The sequence below is a fragment of the Plectropomus leopardus genome, chromosome 18 (assembly GCF_008729295.1).
Source record: "Plectropomus leopardus isolate mb chromosome 18, YSFRI_Pleo_2.0, whole genome shotgun sequence".
Lineage (NCBI taxonomy): Eukaryota > Metazoa > Chordata > Actinopteri > Perciformes > Serranidae > Plectropomus > Plectropomus leopardus.
Window position 1 is genome coordinate 17,665,032 of NC_056480.1, and position 17,156 is coordinate 17,682,187.

At 40.8% G+C, this 17,156-nt stretch overlaps 1 protein-coding gene across 1 annotated transcript in view; it reads right to left on the reverse strand.

Moving 5' to 3' along the window:
• ctnnal1 (catenin (cadherin-associated protein), alpha-like 1) overlaps positions 1-13,769 on the reverse strand; it is a 71,906-nt gene extending 58,137 nt beyond the window's left edge. The window contains exon 1 of the mRNA XM_042505913.1: positions 13,463-13,769. Within this exon, the coding sequence (XP_042361847.1) occupies positions 13,463-13,558 (96 nt within the window). The 5' untranslated portion in view covers positions 13,559-13,769. The remainder of the gene's footprint in view (positions 1-13,462) is intronic.
• Between the last annotated feature and the right edge of the window lie 3,387 nt (positions 13,770-17,156).

Genomic DNA, 17,156 nt, shown 5'->3' on the forward strand with positions numbered 1-17,156 from the left:
AGACCCACACAAGTTTTTTGATGTTGATGAGTGCTTCTCTATTGTAGGAAAGCCATGCTTCAGCAGAAGGTAGTGTGGTGTTGGAAAAAAATAGAAAAATATGCCAAAAGTAGCAAGAATTTGAGGAGCTACTAGCTGCTTCATCTGCATGCACCGCTGTTGTCATAACAAGAAACCAAGACCAGCAACTAATAAACCAGGCAAACCAAAAATTGACTTTTTAGTACCCAGCCCTTGTGAAGACTTGCAAAATTAAGCTATAGACTAATATGTGTAACCACACAAAAATATTCTCGACAGTTAACCAATTAACAGTTAAGTGTTAGCATCCCTAGCAGGAACATCTGCATACACAAGCAGCGGTGCAATCTAAACATGAAAATAAAGTCCAGCCCATAATAAATACTCATATGATTCCAATCAGAAACTCACATTCAAACACATGTTTTTATTTCATCAGCAACTCCTGAGGCTCCTTTCAGCCCTTCAGATAACAGACACGGCTGAACGTCCAGAACAACCAGAACATTATTTATAGAAGGTGAGTGACTTTAACTTATTTATAGGGGTTGGAACTGTGTGTGTGTGTGTGTGTGAGAGAGAGAGAGAGAGTGAGTGAGTGAGAGAAAGTACACCCATGCTGGGCTGTGTTTCCCGGCTGGCGGGCCCCCAGCTGTCACCCGCTGGCTCCAGTCACCCAGAAACAGTGGCAAGATGAGAGCACCCTCCCCATACTGATAGGGCTAGGCATGGAGTACTTAAAGATATCGATTGGGAACAAGTGTCACTAAGGTTGGACGATAGAACAAATATAGCAATAGGCTGAATCTGTTTGCTGAATTTAAGCCAATTTAAATGGCTTGTGAAGTGGTTCACATAATGGGAAAATCCTAAGTGGATTCACAAAGCTTTGTCTTTTCTCAGTTGCTGGCCTGTTTGGTATACCACCTACTGAAGCTGCCATTTGAAGAAAAACAACAACTTTAAAATGGCCTGTGAAAATCTAGATTCTTTAAATATAGCTCCATCCTGAACGGTATATGAGAACAAAACCTGTTTGTTCAGAAACAGCCTACCAACACCACTACTGTGTAATCTTACCCATATCAAGTTCAAATGATATTGTCCTATTCTTGGGACAAGAAGTCTTTTCACAATGTTTTAGATCATATCTGCTTACGATGGTGCTTGAAACACTGCACTGGCTTCCAAAAACATTTCCCCTGAAGGTATGTGTCGGTCAGACAAAAGATGGTAAGAACACCATCATCTTGATCACTCTCGGGAATTTTGTGTCAAAGAAAGGGACGAACAAATCTGGCTGAGCTGGTTACACACTGTTCCCGTTGCTGTTCCTCAGAATAGGTGCAGGGCTGAGGATTATGTCTCAGTTTACAGCAGGCGGAAAAAAAGTAAAAGATCCTTAAATAAATGGCGAGGCCTAACTTTTCAGCTCTGTGCACGACTTGTAGCCTCTGGCGAGGTGTTTCGTAGGCTGCATAATTAACAAGGTGATACAGGGACACTGGACTCTCTGGAGAGATTGAGATTAAAAAGAAGAAAACAAGGGGCTAAGTGGAGAGATATGGGGAGAAACTAAGCACTAAGCACTACAGCCAAAGACAAGGAATGAAAGAGCAGGAGAGTAAGGTGTGTGACAGGAAAACAAAACCAGGAAATTGGGCAGAGCTACAGAGGAAGAGGGGAAGGCATACAAAAAGGTGCTAGCATCTTACACACTGATACTTCCTCACACCAACACCCTGAACTCACATCATAAAGTCAAAGATCCAGTGTGTGCTTGAGTTTTACTCTGCTGGGTTTTATTGCATCGCACTAAAAGTGAAGCTGTTGCAAAATGTGCTATTTATTTTATAGGAGAAGAAACTGGATAACTCCTAATAAAACAACACTGGTCAATATTTGCAATAAAAAATAGTATATAAATAATACATTCTCCTGTATTTAATTTAGACCATGCAGTGTTTCCCCTATGAAAATAATTCAGTTGTTTATCCATAGTGCCATTGGACTGAAGTCAACCATACCAATAAGTCATCCCATGCGTTGTATCTGTCAAGGGTTTTGTCCGTGTGTACCACAGGGCCTGAAAAAATTTCTAGAGGAAATGGGTACGGGTAGAAAACTGGAACAATGAAGCAAACTTTAGATATTTTAAATTTCCAACTATTCAGAATTAGAAAAGATAAGAAAATGTTTGGTATTCAGTGTTCTCCTTGTCCTTCACACTCTCTTTGTTCTGTCATGTCAAACCTCATCTCTTTAAAGGAACTCATTATCGAGAGGGGAGAAGTTCAAAGAAGCTCGAAGAAAGCAATTAACACATACAAGCCAGACTGAAGGATTCCTCTGTGGTACAGTCAGCAATGTTGCTGCTGGAGAGGTAGAGAAGAACAAACACGATGTCTTGGAGAGCTTTGGGATGTGCGTCAGATATTTCTGTTTAGTATGACCTTGAAAGACAGAAATCGTTCAACAACTATACTTCAAGAGTTTTTATAATACTCGAATCTGAACAAACAACAGCAAAGTGTCTTTTTGCTGTCGTTCCAGATATCCTAATCTCGTGCCCCCACCCCACCCCCGTTTTTGTCTCTGTTGCTGTTTTCTTTATGAAATAGTGATGCTATGGCAGAGTGGGATGTGATCATGAAGTATTGGTTTGGCCTATCACATAGAGCAGAGGTTTTCTATGAGGCTCTCCTTCCCAGGGGGCCGCAGAGGGAGAGACGTGAGGTAAAGTTACTGCGTGAGGTGAAAGGCAAGTGAGGTACTTTAAGGTACCAAAACCTTTGGAGCCCGAGTGCAATAATTTGAGTCAAATATGTACTCTTTCTCAGAGGCACGATACACATATTTTAGAGTCCGCGTCACTTACACTTTCAGAACATAACATTATCTGCGATGCTGCTCATGACTTAACACCCATATATCCACTTAGAATTTATAGCAAAAACAGTATTTATGATCTCAGAACTGGATATTTTTGCCGATATCTGATATGCCGATGTATAACAATTCATTTGGCTGATAACCAATACCGGTATATCCATGTTTTCCCCACCTAATTTTAGTGATCATCAAGTCTCTTCTGTAGTGGAATTAACATCATATTATGCATACTCTTGCCGTCATGGCCCACCAACATATGGGGACATAAAATGCAATGCTTTTCAGTAGATGTGATATTATTCATTGATCAAAATGAGAAAAAATAACTTAACACTTATGTTTTGAACAAGTTCACTATCAAAAAATGTGCGATATTACATGTGTGATATTACATATTATCAGCATGCTGGCCAATTCTGATAATTCATTTTAAATCCAGTATCTGCCGATCGCAACGACTTGCCAATATTATCATGCATCCCTCCTCATTAATAGAAATTCGGACATCCATGGATTAGCTGCAAACAGGAACTGCAGGTAGCGATGTTGGCATACTTACATAATGCCATTTTGCCAAAATGTAAACAATGTAGGCTAAAAAAGAACAGGGCTCTGGCAATAGCCCACAGATAGCTACCTGACTCTATACCATTATTAATGTGTTCAATTAGAAGTCAGATGTTGACATTTCTGAGTTCCCTCTTGGAAATTTCAACTGTGATACCCCCTGAAGACTGATTTCCAAGTCAGACAGTAAAAGGAACGCCACAAACCCTGACCTTAAAATCTAGGATTACTGCTCCGCATATCAACAGTAATATGCTGTGTATTAGCACTTCTGTCTTAGTTATGTTTCATTAAATCAGTTGCAACTGTCCAACTTTTATCTGTGAACATGTTGCTCCAGTGTTTGTATGTGCAAAATATGGCATAATGCGTTGTTATGATCTGGTGTTGCATACAATGGCTAACCTGTCGCGGTAAATGGATCACAGCATATGCTTCCTGTTAACCTCCCCAAAAGCAAAGTGAGAGCTGCAGTTCTGAAACATCAGCATTATACTCCCCAAAATCAAAGTGAGACAAATAACAAATTATAAATTATAGAAGACAGAAAATCCATAGATATTAACAATGTTCATGATGCAGTATCAATATTTATGGTGTAATATTTTCGGTTAGACAAAATGAATTGAATGAATAGCGTGCTTGTAGATTTAACTGCTTAATTGTTAGAGTGATAGAGACGTTGTAATGGTGTTGCATGTAAATGAATGTTGTTAGTATCTGGAGATTGTTCTGTGTGTACCTGCCAAGGGACTCACTACAGATGGAATTTAGCTAATAGCTAAATGTGGCATAAATAATATTTTCTCATTTTGAGATCAATGTTTTTTTATGCACTGTCCTTGTTTAGAATAATGATAATATAATTACATTCATTTTTAGTGTCACAAAATATTTCAAAGGCACCTATGGAGATTGCTTCATCTGAATGTGACACACCTTTTTTCTTTCTTTTTGAGACAACTACATAACTGGCAATATTTCCTGCCGTCCCCAGGATTTGCAGAGCTTCCCTTAGCGAGGCCCAGAGACCCCACATTGTGAACAACTGGCCTAGTCAATGTCATGTGCACAAGACTGGAATTATCTCTCCACCGAGCCAAGAAACCGCCAACAGAAAAGCAGTGGGATACAAACAGCTGCCTGCCAAACACTGATCTGTTTACCGGTGGTTGTCCAGGCAGCAGACAATATAGATACGTTGTGTGATATCTCTGGCAATACATGACAAGATGAGCAGGAGGGTATGTGCCAACAAGATTACAGTGAGTGGGTTCTCTGTCCAGAAACCTCACGTTTCTGTCCATTTTTCTGTACCTGCTGTCAAGTGCTGTAAGGAGAAAGGAAAATAAAGGGATAGCACTCATTCCTGTCAGAAACACTGCATTTCTGCTATTATATCAGGTAGATCCTTTAGAATGACATGTTGTTACTGAAATATTACACTGATACTGGCAGGGAAACTGTTGAGCTGCTTAAGTTCACAGATGGCCTCTGCGAGACTACAGAGTAATTAATGTCAATAAGTATGTCCTTGTCTGTGCTTCTGGGCGTGTGTTTATGCATCTGTTTCAATCCGCAGGGTGCTCCCAGTGAGGGTGGACAACACAAAACGCCATGCTACATTAGGCACCGCATCTCCGCTGATAGAGATCTCTTCCTGTGTGCTTACATTTGGAGATGAGAGACCTCATCACTATCTAATCATCATAAACTAAGAATATACTGTAACTATGGGTTGGTGGTGGGCCAGACAGCCATTACAATGCCTTTAATAGTCTTTACAGGCTTTTAATGACCCTTTTATGGGAAATATCCTTTTTCCACACAAATTAGCATGTGAATGCAGGTTTTTTTAACCACAGGTAAACCCGCTAAAACGAGGCGATAGACTCCCTTTCCATGTGTGTGTCCATTGTAAGAAGATGAGTATGCTTTTCTGTTTTTTGTTTTGTATTTTTCTGTTGTGTCATGTTTGAAGTTACAAAGATGGCAGAAAACAGGTTATTTAACAGTAAAAAGCAGCATGGAGGCCAGTGAAAATATTACGTTGGTTAATTAATTTTTATCTCTTTTTCTTATTTTTTCAAACTCAGTGCCAACTAATTTGGAACAATGTTCGAGTGCTGCTTGGATAGAGGAGACGGCTACAGCCGTGTCCCACTGTGGCCCATTGTGTTTTCTGGTATTTCACATTCAACGTCACGGCCGGGCCGGAAAACAGGTTAGTAAACATTAGAAAGCACCTTGGAGGCCACTGAAAATGTTATGGAGGTTACTTCTTTTTTACACCTCTTACTTAAGCCTCTTTCTCAAATCTTAAAAAATGTTTGAGCACTGCTTGGCAGGAGACAAACAGTATTTTGCTGTGGCCTGTCATAGCATCGTGCTAGAAAAGGGGCTTGTATTGGCATATTCACCCAGTTGTAGTATTTCCATCACTGCTGATCGAAACTGACCGTAGCTTGAGACGATAAATACGCCTGACTACTGCAGAGTCATTTGTCCTGGGAGTGAATGCCGATTGTAACCTTTTCCACTACTGACAAAAGCCAGATGTTAGCGGGTGCTGGTGGGTTTCTGCTCAGTGGGAAAAAGGCTTAAGAAGGGCTGAGCATGATGAAGAATAAATTAAACAGGAAGCTGAGATTAATTAAATTCTGTTTATTGTGATAACAGGGTTTTTATTTTTATTTTTTTTAAATCAATAGCAACAAAATCTAGTCTGTAAGAACTCATTTTCAACAGTTTTCTTGGGGACAATTTCTTGCCAGAAATCTTAATGAGGGATAACAAAAAACAAATTAAACCAAACTATCGGCATGACCAGAATCCACCAGAGGACCCCCCCCCTTTTTTTTTTTTTACTAAGAACAGGTCCCTGAAATTGCTTTCCATTTTCTGTTGACACATAGTGTAAGAGTCAGAGCTATATGAGCACCGGCAATGCCACTTTGAGGCTCTCTGATAATGGGGAATATGTTTAATCAATACTTTATCAACCTCCCAGTTATTGCAATACGTCTTGATCGCAGGCAGCAGCTTTCACTGAGACAATTAAAAGCGGTTATCACTATTAGCTAAAGCCTTTAGATAACTTAAATGGCAGAGGGTGAGATAGCTTTTTTCACCATTAAATTAACTCTGCTGCTCTCTCTAGGTGACTGATCCCTTTAGGCTGGGTTATTTGGAGGTTTCAGGCGCACACATGCAATCATTCACACACACACACGCACACACACACACACATACACATACATGCATGCACACACTAAGATACACAACTTTCTCATGTGGAAGTATATTAGCCAAGGAGAGGTCAACGGATCGACATGCGAGACAGACCCTTTTATCGGCACTTAAAGAGAACAGCGATCTGTAATGACTCCCCTGATAGCAATAGTGAGAAGAGCGAAAGGGGGAGGGCGAGGGGAAAAGACTGGTCATCCAAGCCATTTGTTTGCATCTGTGTGTCAGGGAGATACAAATAAATGGAATATGATGGAGAGTGAGGATGGGAGGTTTGGGGAGTGAGTTTCCTCACCAAAAGAGAGTCTGAATTCTCTATACTGATAGTGTTAGCTGACTAATGCAACCACTTTAATAAAAAACAGGGAGAGTGGAGTGGAATTACATCTCATTTCAATTTGATGACACAGGGTTGTTGACTGCCTGTGTATACTACCTACCACTGAGCAACAACCTGCCTCAGATCCTCATTTACACAACAATAATGTGAGTCAGGCTCACTGCGACTCATATATTTGATGTTTGAACCAGAAGGGATCAGCTGAAACAAAACACTTAACTACACGCTCTGCCAATCTCAAACTCAAAGAGGCAAGATATATACTGTATAGGCTAATAAATGAATGAATGTAAGGCTACGTTTACAACGCATGCATGAGTGCTCAGTCATGCAATATTACACCCAAGGGTGTGCTGACATGAAAGTGGTGCGGTCAGGACTAAGAAAGACACTTGCTCCAAGGTCTGTAAGCATGACTGAAGTGCCACAAATGGCGTTAAAGCACACCTTTGAGTGCAATACTGCCATTATACAACTGTTACCAACGCCATAAAATATATAATGTATTCATGTTGAGGGGCAATTAGCTCTCAAAATAACAAGCGTTTTTCAACAGTTGTCTCCTGTTTCCATAGAAGAAATGGAGTCTGACTAATAACTGGAAACCAATCAGTCACTTCTACACACAGTAGAATCGAATATGTAATGAAAGTTTACTACTCCAGCAATTAGGCTGAACATTAGTAATGCATAGCAACAGACACATTTTCTAGTCCCTTTTGAGTCCTCCGGCCAAGTTTTGGTTATGCTTGTTAGAGATTGTGCGGTTTCCCAAATTAAATAAATACTTCAGATATAAGTATTGTAGCGATGCCCACTTTCATATCATGCCTAAATCAGGACTGAGCAGCTTTTACTTTGCAGTTAAGTTTGCTGTTCAGAAAATGGTGGTTCATGCTGGCTATTGTCATCTTTGTGTCAGTATAGTTTACACCATTAGTGAGCTGGCTGTTACTTTTAATAATGTCATCTGTATTTCACTAACATTGGCTTGATACTCGACAATGATGCTGCTCTGAAATGGTCCTTGTCCCCTGCCTGACAAACATTACCAGGTTTATGTGAGATCTGCAAGTGCAGTAGCAAAGAAATATAGCGAGTAATATTTTTAGTGTGTCAAATCATAATTGAAAAGTTTAAATTACATCTGATTTGTGCTGTTCACAGTGTTATGAAAAAAAAAAAGATCTGTGTCACGTATTAACAAAGAAAATTGCTGTGGGCCACTTTTTCCTACAGTCTCAATATAAGTTTTATTTGGCCATTCTTTAAAAAGTTCCACTAATTATGGCAAGTAAGGAAAACAGGTCGTGTGGTGACGGTCTGACCTGTGCTGAAAATGTGCTTTCACGCACACTGTTTGTTTCGGTTGAGGCCTCAGAGAGTTGAAGGTGACATGGTCATGGTGGCAACACACAGCACACAAAAACACAAACCTCAGTCTCAGGCACTACAGATTCATTTAGTTTCAGTCGTCTATGAGCAAACAATCACACATACCAAAGTATGCAGATACAAAGACGCACGAACCACACTGGAATCCCCCACCCTTCTCACACAGTCACACAAATACACACAATAAAGGCTTATTTTGTCCTATTCCCAGGAGGCTAGAGTATTTTGGTCTGTGAGTGTGTTTGCACACACACGCATGCTTGTGGCACACTGTAATCCTCATGTGGTTTCACCTTCATGCCAGGGACTCATTTATCTTCATTATCATCATACGGCTGGAGGAAGCAGATCTGTTAGGGCTCGTGGCATCAGTAATGCCTCTCTGTCTGGGTATAAAAAACAACTTCACTACCTGGACGTTTGTCATGTCAGCCCTCCACAGGACCAGGAACATTAAGAGGGAAATAGTGCCTCGTGCCTCAATAAAACTGCGTTTCCAATTTTTCCAGAAAGACGGACGAAAATTTGAGTGATGGTCGTGCTTGCAGAGCTGTTAAGTGAGGAGTACGTTTTATGGAGTGCTTTTTGGTCAGCGTTTTGTTAAATGCAGAATTTATGTGGCAAAATGCTAATGCTCTAAGCAAATCACATCTCCAAACTTGCCACTGAGCTTTTGTTTGGGTCGTAAATATGCTATTTAAATACAGTTTGTGAGCAAAATAAACATTAAAAAGCTTCTTTACCCACAGTTCTTTTGGCACATCAGACAGCAAAACTGCAAGCAACAACAGAACCCCTGAAAGCATGACAAAGTTGACGCTAACAATTTTGGACAGAGAACAGATTTTCAATGCCCAATTATAGTTGAAAATCTTTTAAGAAACTTCTGGCTTAGCCCCTGCAAAAAATGATAGCTATGTAATCACAAGGCCAGATTGTCACAAGTGTTTTAATGTTCACTGATCTGATCAAAGTCTCAGATATTACTCCCTTGCCTTTATCCGTTCCCACACGTCTTTACCTCAAAACAACACCCTTTTACACCTTGTCAGCCCGACGACCACCATGTCCGCGCCCAGACAGGACTGCTGTGTTTTTACTAGGAACACACCTCAATTATAAAAACACAGGAACAGAACTGTTATTTCACTAATCACCACTTTAAAACAGGAATCACATCTCAAGTAAACTGCCGCCAGATTATCGCTAATTGCCTTCCAGCTGGCTACAGAGCACATCACAGGTAGGACACACACAAGAGCAGACGCATTCGCATGGTTTCCCTTCTCTCTGCAAGATGCCCGTTACAGTTTTGACCACCACCAGAGCAATTCATTACCCTCACTGTGCCCCTGACAATGCAAGTCTATTGGTATGGAGATGGCTGTAGAAGGGAAGGTGAAGTAAAGCACATTAGAGAAGCAGAGGAGAGTGCTTCTGTTAAATTCAGTAAGAGCCCCTTCTGTTTTGAAAGGGGTGAAGTGAATGGTCAAATTGATATGGTGATGCAGATAGAAAACATCCAGGTGGCCACATTACGAAAACAGACTTAATTTAAATTGCAAAAACTCCTAGTTGCACTAACGCTAGGAATGGAGTCAATGTTTAGACCCGCCATTAAAAAAAGATAAATGCATCAAGCAGGACTCAATAAGACAGGTGAACATGCAAGCTTGAAAACAGATGAGGTGGGTGGGACTGTGTGCATGTTCTTATCTGGAGTGTGTGTGTGTGTGTGTGTGTGTGTGTGTGTGTGTGTGTGTGTGTGTGTGTGTGTGTGTGTGTGTGTGTGTGTGTGTACACGTGTACGTACGTAGTGCAAGGCCGGGAGACTCCCAGGCCTATAATTACACCCTGGTGGGAGTGAAGCTGATAACAGAGGCCTGAGGATATCAACGTCATGAGAGGAGAGAAGATACATAATAAAATTAAAAAAGGGGGATAGTGCACAACAGGATACCTTATAAAACACCGGCTTTTCTCACTGACACTGCTTTTTCATTTCCTCCTTGATAGTTATCTAATGACCCCTACAGCACACGAGCATGCACACGCAAACACACAAAGCTCCTTTAAAAGAAAACACAAAACAGCCCACACAGTCAGTGCGCTTGCAGTGGCTATAGCCTAATGATTCAATTATAACCCAAACAAGGCAATACTCATTCTCAGGACCGTCACGTAAACCCCTTAACTGAGTTATCTCACTCACATTAAGGCCGTAATCAGAGTACCACAGCTGTGTTAAACATCAGTCTTTCTAATGACCACTGGCGTACACAAGTTGGACAGATTTCTTTTGGCATTTTGATTCTCAGGTTGCCTCAAACGCCCTGACGCAGCAAGTGATAGAGCTGAACCCTTCCCTTTCATTTTCCTGTTTAACTCTAATTCCTGTTAGATAGTAGGCTGTCACACCTATTTGTGGACATTATACCAACAATCCTGCAACTCATGCACATTATTATGGAAATTCCAAGTGAGTTACTGGGGAAATAAAGTTACTATGAAACACGCAGGGCTGCAACTAATGATTATTTTCTAGGGATGTCCTGATCTGATCTCAAACAGGGTAATCTGAGCAAAAGATGGGAGGACGTGCAAATGATGTGAGTATGTCAGAGATTAACACTCAAGGGTATGCAGTTCAAACAGGCGACTACGACACAAGCTGCACCGAAGCAACAAACACCGGAGAATATTCTGTTCAAGGGACAGAGACACTCCCTGAAGACAGCAACATCATCAAAAAAAATCAAGATTACATTAACTATGAAAATAGTGATTGACTTTTCCCCGTGCCGCCAGCATCCGCAGCTTCTTGCTCATTCTTTCGAAATACTCTGCCCGGTGATGTACAACACATCACCGAAGTCGTCCAGGAAATAACTGGGGAGGTCTGGGTGCTGGTGGAAGGGGATGAAGCCAAATTCTGCCATCATTGTGATGACACAAAGCTGCTTAAAAATCAGCTAAATTTCCCTTTAAATATTTTTTTTGTCTGTCCGACAAACAGCCTCTCAATTTGAGAGGCTGTAACCACCAAACACTTGAATAAATCAATAATCAAGCACTGTTGCTGTATCTGTCAATTGATTAATCGTTTCAGCTCTAGAGACACGTTTTTGTGCACATTCGCTGTAATTGACCAATTTGTGTGCATAGGACCACATTGGATGAAAAGCCCTCACAGCAGGTGAAACCAATGAATCGATCAGCACCGACTGAGTAACCAGCCATCAGATGACATCACAACAAAAACAAAACATTATATATGGAGATAACGGTCCTTGGAAATGTGGTTTCTTTCAGCATTGCAGAGCTCTGTTGCTATGGGGACATGCCTCACACCGAGGAAAAAAAAAAAGTTAGGAAAGATTGTCCTTGAGGCTGACTATTCAACAGTGGACTGTTATAATGCCGTTACAGTATACAGCACATCCTTAAAGACTGGAGCTCAGCCAGTGTTCCTCAGTGGGCAGGAGTGCACCATAAGTTTGCTGCAGTGTAAATATTATTAAGATAACGCAGAGTACAGCAGATTTACTGAATGATTTAGCAAAATATTACAGCAGTGCTTACTATAAATATTCTTACAGTAACTGCTGTTTGCATCACAGATATGACATTAAGTGAATTTACCCTTGATTTCTCATAGTGCGCAACTCCTAAACTTTCTTTTTAATGTACTTATGACTGAAAATCAAACTGAACAGGCCGCACAGAGAGCCCATCCCCAAACAGATGTCCTTTTCTCATAACTAACCCACATCCATCCAGTGCAGGATGGCCATATATATTTTAAATGAGCTAGTGCATTGAAAGGGAGGAAGCAGGCTTTCAGCATTCGCAGGGGGAAGGACAGTGTCAGTGACCCTCCATCGTGTTATTGTCCACACTCTGTTAACCCACCCGTGAGGCGCCTTTCTTCCACTGTCTCTCAATGAAAACAACAGAACATTTACAGGTCTCTCTCTCTTTAACCTCCCGCACAACAAGAGGATATTAGCATTTATAAGACTGGTGGTCACTCCCTTATTCAGAAGATGCAACTCCCAGGAAACTGCAATGGAAAACAAAATGAATCATCTGCTGTTGTTCCTAAAATGGAATTAAACAGCCCTAGAATGACATTACTGCTTAACAAATGATTATAACACAGTCTTTGAGTTTGTCGCCTACTTTTCTGCACTACAATAAAATGATTAATTAACTCATTGACCTAAACTCCATGCCTTTAAGGCTGGGGCTACAGTTTCGAGTGTGCAAAAGGAGAGTTGCTAAGGGAGTGCAGTGGCTTTAAGTGCCTCTTTCTTCTTCTTCTTCTGTTTATTGAAAAACAAAACACGTGCCTCAAAGTGGCCCAATTAGAGAAGTGGGAGTCACAGTGCAACTCAGGACTGGCAAAGGGCAGAAACAACTGCTGGGAAAACTTTTAAGTCCTATAGAACAAGATTTTCTCAGGAGACTTCCAGGGGAGTTTCTGGCAGTCTTGAGCAAAAATAAGGGATTAATATCACAATGATTTAATTGTTTTTTGGATGGCTGATCATTGGTTTAATTGCTCCCATTGTCCATTTATAGTACAGTAGCCTTGTTATGTAATTATAGCCTATAGCCTACAAACGTCTGCCTGACAACAACAAAACCTGTAACTACAGCCTAATGTCTTAACTTAAATGCTGAAAGTTTCAAATTCTTAAGACTTTGCGGCGTGTAACTTGTAACAAGTCGACTTAGTAGAAGGTTATAACCATTGTAGCTGTTGGGCTGAGTGTTAGTACAATGTCATAACTTACAGTAAATGCAACAGCGCGTGGGGCAGTCTTAAAACACAGCGCGAGAGGGAAACATGCGTACAGGTAAACTCGTGAATCAAAGTTAGCTTCATGTGTGCGAACACGGCTGCTGTTGTGAAGCCAAACTCGCTTTTAAAGTCCAATGTGCTCAAAAATAAGAATACAAAGCCTTTGTTTAAACGTATATAAAGGTACTCACCTGCGATACTAGAGGAATAAGCGTCTGCTCCACCGAGCGAGTTTTGATTTCCAGACCGGAATCAAAGTTACTGTTGCCGCACGGAGATGAAGCCATTCCCGCCGAGCTCTCCCTGCCTGACACACAATGCACGGCACCAACTGAGTTAACTAACAGCCTTTCCTTTGCTGTTTCGCAGCTGCAAACTGGTGTAACGGACTTGCAATTGCACGTCGGGATTTCCGAATTGGTTACACGGTCGGTTATCGTGTGGCTTTCCGCGCACGCACGCTGTTTTAATCCACTCTGGCTCGGTGGTTGTGCTGCTGCGCCCGCTAATGTCCATGTAGTTTACTCAACAACGGCGGGGAGCGGACTGCAGCACACCACTGTGGGCAACCACACACACGCACCACAGCACGCACACACACCTTTAGGGTCTCACTGCTGGCTGCTCTTGTGCAGCTCAAGGCTTTGCAAAGTGCAGCTCATCAATTCCACTGATAATCACAGTGTTAGCCTTGATTTTTAATCCGCATGTTCCCTCAGCGGTTATGTAATAGCCTACAAAGCAAAGCACTGTCATCAGATCAAACAAATTTGGATAAAAGCAGGGGGAAGTCAGGTAAGCTAAATGGGGCACTTTTCAATAGATTACCAAGAAAACTAACTCAGCTTTCAAATACTAGCCTACCCTTAGTGTGACTTTCAGGAGTTTTAGATCTCTGCTATATTTCTATAAAGACAATATGATGATAAGCATAAAACAATTTAGAAACTTTTGACCTTCAGACACATCCAGAACCCCAACCTCACTCCCATTACTTGTTCGGGTAGGCTAAATGGGACAGCTAGTAAGGTAAAATGGGACAATTGTGTTTGTTTTTTAAACTGGCCTAGTTAAATCCATTTATAAACTCAGTTTTTTATTAATTAAATCATCGGTGTAACCTGTGGCTATTCATTAAAAAAGACTGTCCAACTTTTCTGCCATTCTTTCTCTGTTCTTTTGCTCTCTGTTTCCTTGGTATTGTCTGCAATCGACATGCTTGTGCGCTTATATTTGTGTAACAGTTATGGGTAATTCTTGACTATTGTGGCTGTCATGAACTCACTGCATCATCTTTAATATTTTTTTTCAGTTACAAAAATACTAAACATGTCTGTAATGTGACAGGTTGGCACACAATAGCATGCGTCCTGTATCTATGGTATTGTAGCCTACGAACATAGAAAAGAAAAGAAAGAAAAATGTCCCATTTTACTTTAAGTATTTTGAACCATTTTACCTGAGTGCAGTACTCATTCAAAACCCTTTCTCATTAAAAGTAAAGTGTATTGTGAAAATATTTTAATTAAAACTCAACCTATTAATATAATGTAACATCTTAAAAGCATTTTTGCTGTTATACGCTCATAGTTTTAGCTTCAATACTCTTATCACCAACATCAAGCACATTCGTAATAACAATGTAATAACATGTTTGGTGATTGGCTGCTACTATTTAAAGAGCCAAATATGTAAAACCGCATCTGTCCTATTTTACCTGATGTCTCAAATTACTCAACTTCAGCATGTGAAACATCACTCATGCATTTCTATTTGGGCATGGCATACAAAAAGGGAAGATTTGATGTTATATAGGAGTTTTGGATTAAAAAATTCATAATCCACCCATCCATCCATCTGTGCAAATTTTCAGAGGAGGACTTTGCATCCGATGCCCTCCACAGAGGAGGAGATGCTTCCCTTGCAGCACAGCTATGGTTTGATCCCTGAGACAAAGAATCCCACATTATCCCCCAGAGCCCGAGAATCCCTTATCATCCTCTCCAAATACACACCAGATATGCCAATCAAACCTGGCTGCACTGAGCCACATGGGACAGCTGCACTGACTGGAGTGCAGGGCTTACCTAAAAAAAAGTTGAAAATTTTACCTTTTGTGTGTTTGGAGAAAGCATTCTTTCTCATGCTCTTATCCACTGAGGTGTTGTAGGTTACCTAGGGTCCAAAACTGAGAAGGGGGGCCTTTAGGTGTAAAGACTGAAGTGATTCCAACATGTTTATTTATGATTTTATACAGCTCTGGTTTGGGTTGAAATCAGTAAACAAATGGAGTATCTGCTGTTTTCTTAAACAAATAGAACTACACAGATCTCACTGGATTTTTTTCTGGTCAGACTTAAAGAGAATTATCCTCCCCATATTTTTTTTAACAGACACAAGTGCATTGGTGTAAAATGAGTTAATAGGCCCCTGGGCACAGAGATACAGATGGCCCCATCCCCTCTCCGACATAGCAACAAGACTGTGGTGGTTTTGCTCTCTCTTTTGCTGTTGTTTTGCCTCTCTTTGTAGTCAAGTTGTCATTTTTAGGTACATGTGGTTTTTGTTTGTTTGTTTTTGGTTGTTGTGGTGGTATCTCTTTGGTAATTTTGTGTCTTTTTGTGGTCATTTTGTATCTTTTTCTTTTAAAGATTATTTTGGGGCTTTTTTGGCCTTTATTAGATAGGACTACTATAGCACGAGGAGGGAAAGAGAAAGGGAATGGAATGCAGCAAAGGGCCAACAGTGGAATCGAACTCACGGACACTACGGCAAGGACATAGCCTCTTGTACAGGGGGTGCCCCCATATTGTGTCTTTTTGTAGTCATTTTGTATTTCTCTGTAGTTGTGTTAATTTGAGAGACAGTTTGGAATTGAAGGCCAGGGGAGCCCCTGACACTTTGGGCCCCTGGCCTGGTGCCCAGTATACTCGTTCAGTAATCCATCCATGGGCAAGGGCTAAAATCCTGTTTGCAAAAGCTTAGCTTTATCCCATCTATAAAAAAAACATAACTTCAATTAGAGTGTGTGTTTGAGGTTGACTGGTACACATAGATATGTGTACGAATTGTTTCACTTTTTCATACCGTATATAAGCAGAAGGATGCGATGTATAAGGTACACAGGGACATAAATGCCCCACTCCTCATTCATCCATAACAAACAGTCAACACACCCCCACATCTCCCAATTTCCCCAAACTACTTTCACAATGTGGATCACAAAAGAAAGTTAAAAAGAATGACAAACGGGATAAACTGAAACACCTGCAATACAACAGAGCTGTGGGTCTTTTGATGAGCGATAAAGACTTGCACACAGGTTTATTTTTGCTGGTTGTTCCTGAGAGGAATGGCAGGGTGACATTTTTATTTTAAACAAACTTACTTGGAGGCTACAATGACTCATACGGATGTTATTTCAAGATGGAATGATTTTGGTGTGAGGATGAGACGATCTAGCACAAGGCCTGAAGGTTCCACTTAAACAGTAACTATTATTATCGTGTGTAAATTGTCTGGATTACAGGTTGTTTAAATGTTGCTATCACACTCCAAAATCAGGAGAAAAAGTTTTATCTTCATAACAAATCGATCTCCATCTTACTTTGTAATGCAGTAACTCGTATCCATAATAGGACTCAAAATACTTTATTACCGCCTGGATCACAGCCTGACCAAAGTATTGCCAAATTCTCTGTATACTCAAGTGGCTCCAGTAGCTATTTCTAACTTTACAAGTGCAGCCACTGGATGACAAGTGGTGAGTAACACTTCATATTACAAACACACCAGATGGCTGAGAGCAGATATGGCTTATAAGCACTGTGGCACTGTTAGTAAGGGCTTTTGCTGCCTGCTTCATCATCAACTATGGTGGCTGGC